At 48.2% G+C, this 1,605-nt stretch overlaps 1 protein-coding gene across 1 annotated transcript in view; it reads left to right on the top strand.

The window, feature by feature from the left end:
• The first annotated feature begins 186 nt into the window (after positions 1 to 186).
• Positions 187 to 1,605, top strand: part of LOC101346162 (NUT family member 2G-like) — a 5,665-nt gene continuing 4,246 nt past the window's right edge. The window contains exons 1-2 of the mRNA XM_012557801.1: positions 187 to 414; positions 718 to 878. Of these exons, the coding sequence (XP_012413255.1) occupies positions 187 to 414; positions 718 to 878 (389 nt within the window). The remainder of the gene's footprint in view (positions 415 to 717; positions 879 to 1,605) is intronic.

Below are 1,605 nucleotides of genomic sequence, written 5' to 3'. Positions count from 1 at the left end.
GACTTTTCCAGTCTTCGCCAGTTCCCCGTTCCATACTGCTGCTTATTAGTTGACATTCATTGCCCATATTCCCAGTGACCATGCAGGGAATTCAGAAGACCTCACACTCAGGTGCCTTTCCTCTAACTCCATTTGTCCTTTTCCTTTGTCTCAACAGCAACTCCAGTGCTGGGATCAGATATGACCATGAATCCTGATGCCTCCATACCTCCTTTCACTGAACTGCCCTTTCCCCCAACCACTCCTGAACCCCTACACCGAACACCCTGGCAGCAGTACTCGCTGCCCCTCATGACTTCATCATGCCCTCCTGGTGTCCCTCTGGGACTCTCTGTTATCCCCAGGACACTGCTGCTGCCAGGAGTTGGGGACTCTGGCCCCACTGGAGCCAGGCCTGGCAAGGTCATTGTCCAAGTCAGGACAGAAGGGAAATCAGCAGAGTTCCCTGGAACTCAGACGTTTTTCATGGCACACACCCCACTCAACTGGAGTGCCCTGGGGGCTCCCGGCAGGGCAGTTGAGCATATATCACCCCCATTTGGGGAAGCCTCTGCTATGCAGCTAATGATCCCTGCCACTTTTGTTGTGGGTACTCAGGCTTGTAGGGAAGGTTGGTCCCCAGCTCTTTCTCTTCAAGCTCCAAAACCAGCTACCCAGCTGGCCTCCATTTTTCCCCAAGTGAAAGCTTGGTCAGGACAACATGCTTCTTCTGGGGAGGAAAGTCTGGACAGCACACAATCCAGGCCTTTGCTGGATGACTCCTCCTGTAACCCCAAGAGTGTTTACGAGAACTACCAACATTGGCAAAGCTTCAAGTCCCTGGCCCGGAGGCACCATCCCCACAGTCCTGATACAGAAGCTCTTTCCTGCTTTCTCATGTGAGTGTCCTAGTCAGTGGGGACACCTGAGATTATCCTGTAGTTTTCAAATAAAGAGATCTTGGGCAGACACAATGGACGTTAGGCTCTTTAGGAACACTTGAAAGAGGGTCAGTCATCAGGGCAATGGGATATGTTATGAGAAGATACATTTCCAAAAATATTAATCACACCGCCCCGTATACAACACTTTCAGGTGCCTTATCTCAGTCAATGCTGACCACCTTGTACGTGAAGCCAATCTTTATATTGCAATCATTAGCCTAATAATTATTTACAAGAGTCTAAACATTGTGGTAAAGTGCAGAGCCATGATGTGAATTTTCATCTCCGAGTACACACACCACGTTCCTCCACTGGTCTTTATCTTGCCACACACGAATTGACCAAATGTTGGCAAGTGCCATATCAAATCCAGAGGAGGGGGAAACAGGCAAGGCCCAGGACAACCATTTTCAGTATACTCCCATCCTCACTCCTCTGGAGAATTCCAGTTAGAACAGGGAAGTGATAGAGTATGCATAGTGGTGAAGGGCTGGGCTTTGCCCTTGCTAGATTTGTAATCCTGAGCAGGGCATTGTACATCTTCACCCTTGAGTATCTCATCAAATAAGGAGGCAATTACAATTAATTCAGAGGATAACTAAGGAGATGACATGAGCTAATATATGAAGTGCTCCAAAAGTGCCTGATACATGCTATGCCTCATTAAATTCTGTTCATTTTT

This window comes from Trichechus manatus, unplaced genomic scaffold (assembly GCF_000243295.1).
Source record: "Trichechus manatus latirostris isolate Lorelei unplaced genomic scaffold, TriManLat1.0 scaffold00120, whole genome shotgun sequence".
In the NCBI taxonomy this organism is placed as follows: Eukaryota; Metazoa; Chordata; class Mammalia; order Sirenia; family Trichechidae; genus Trichechus; species Trichechus manatus.
This window is presented reverse-complemented; position numbering and strand designations above follow the sequence as displayed.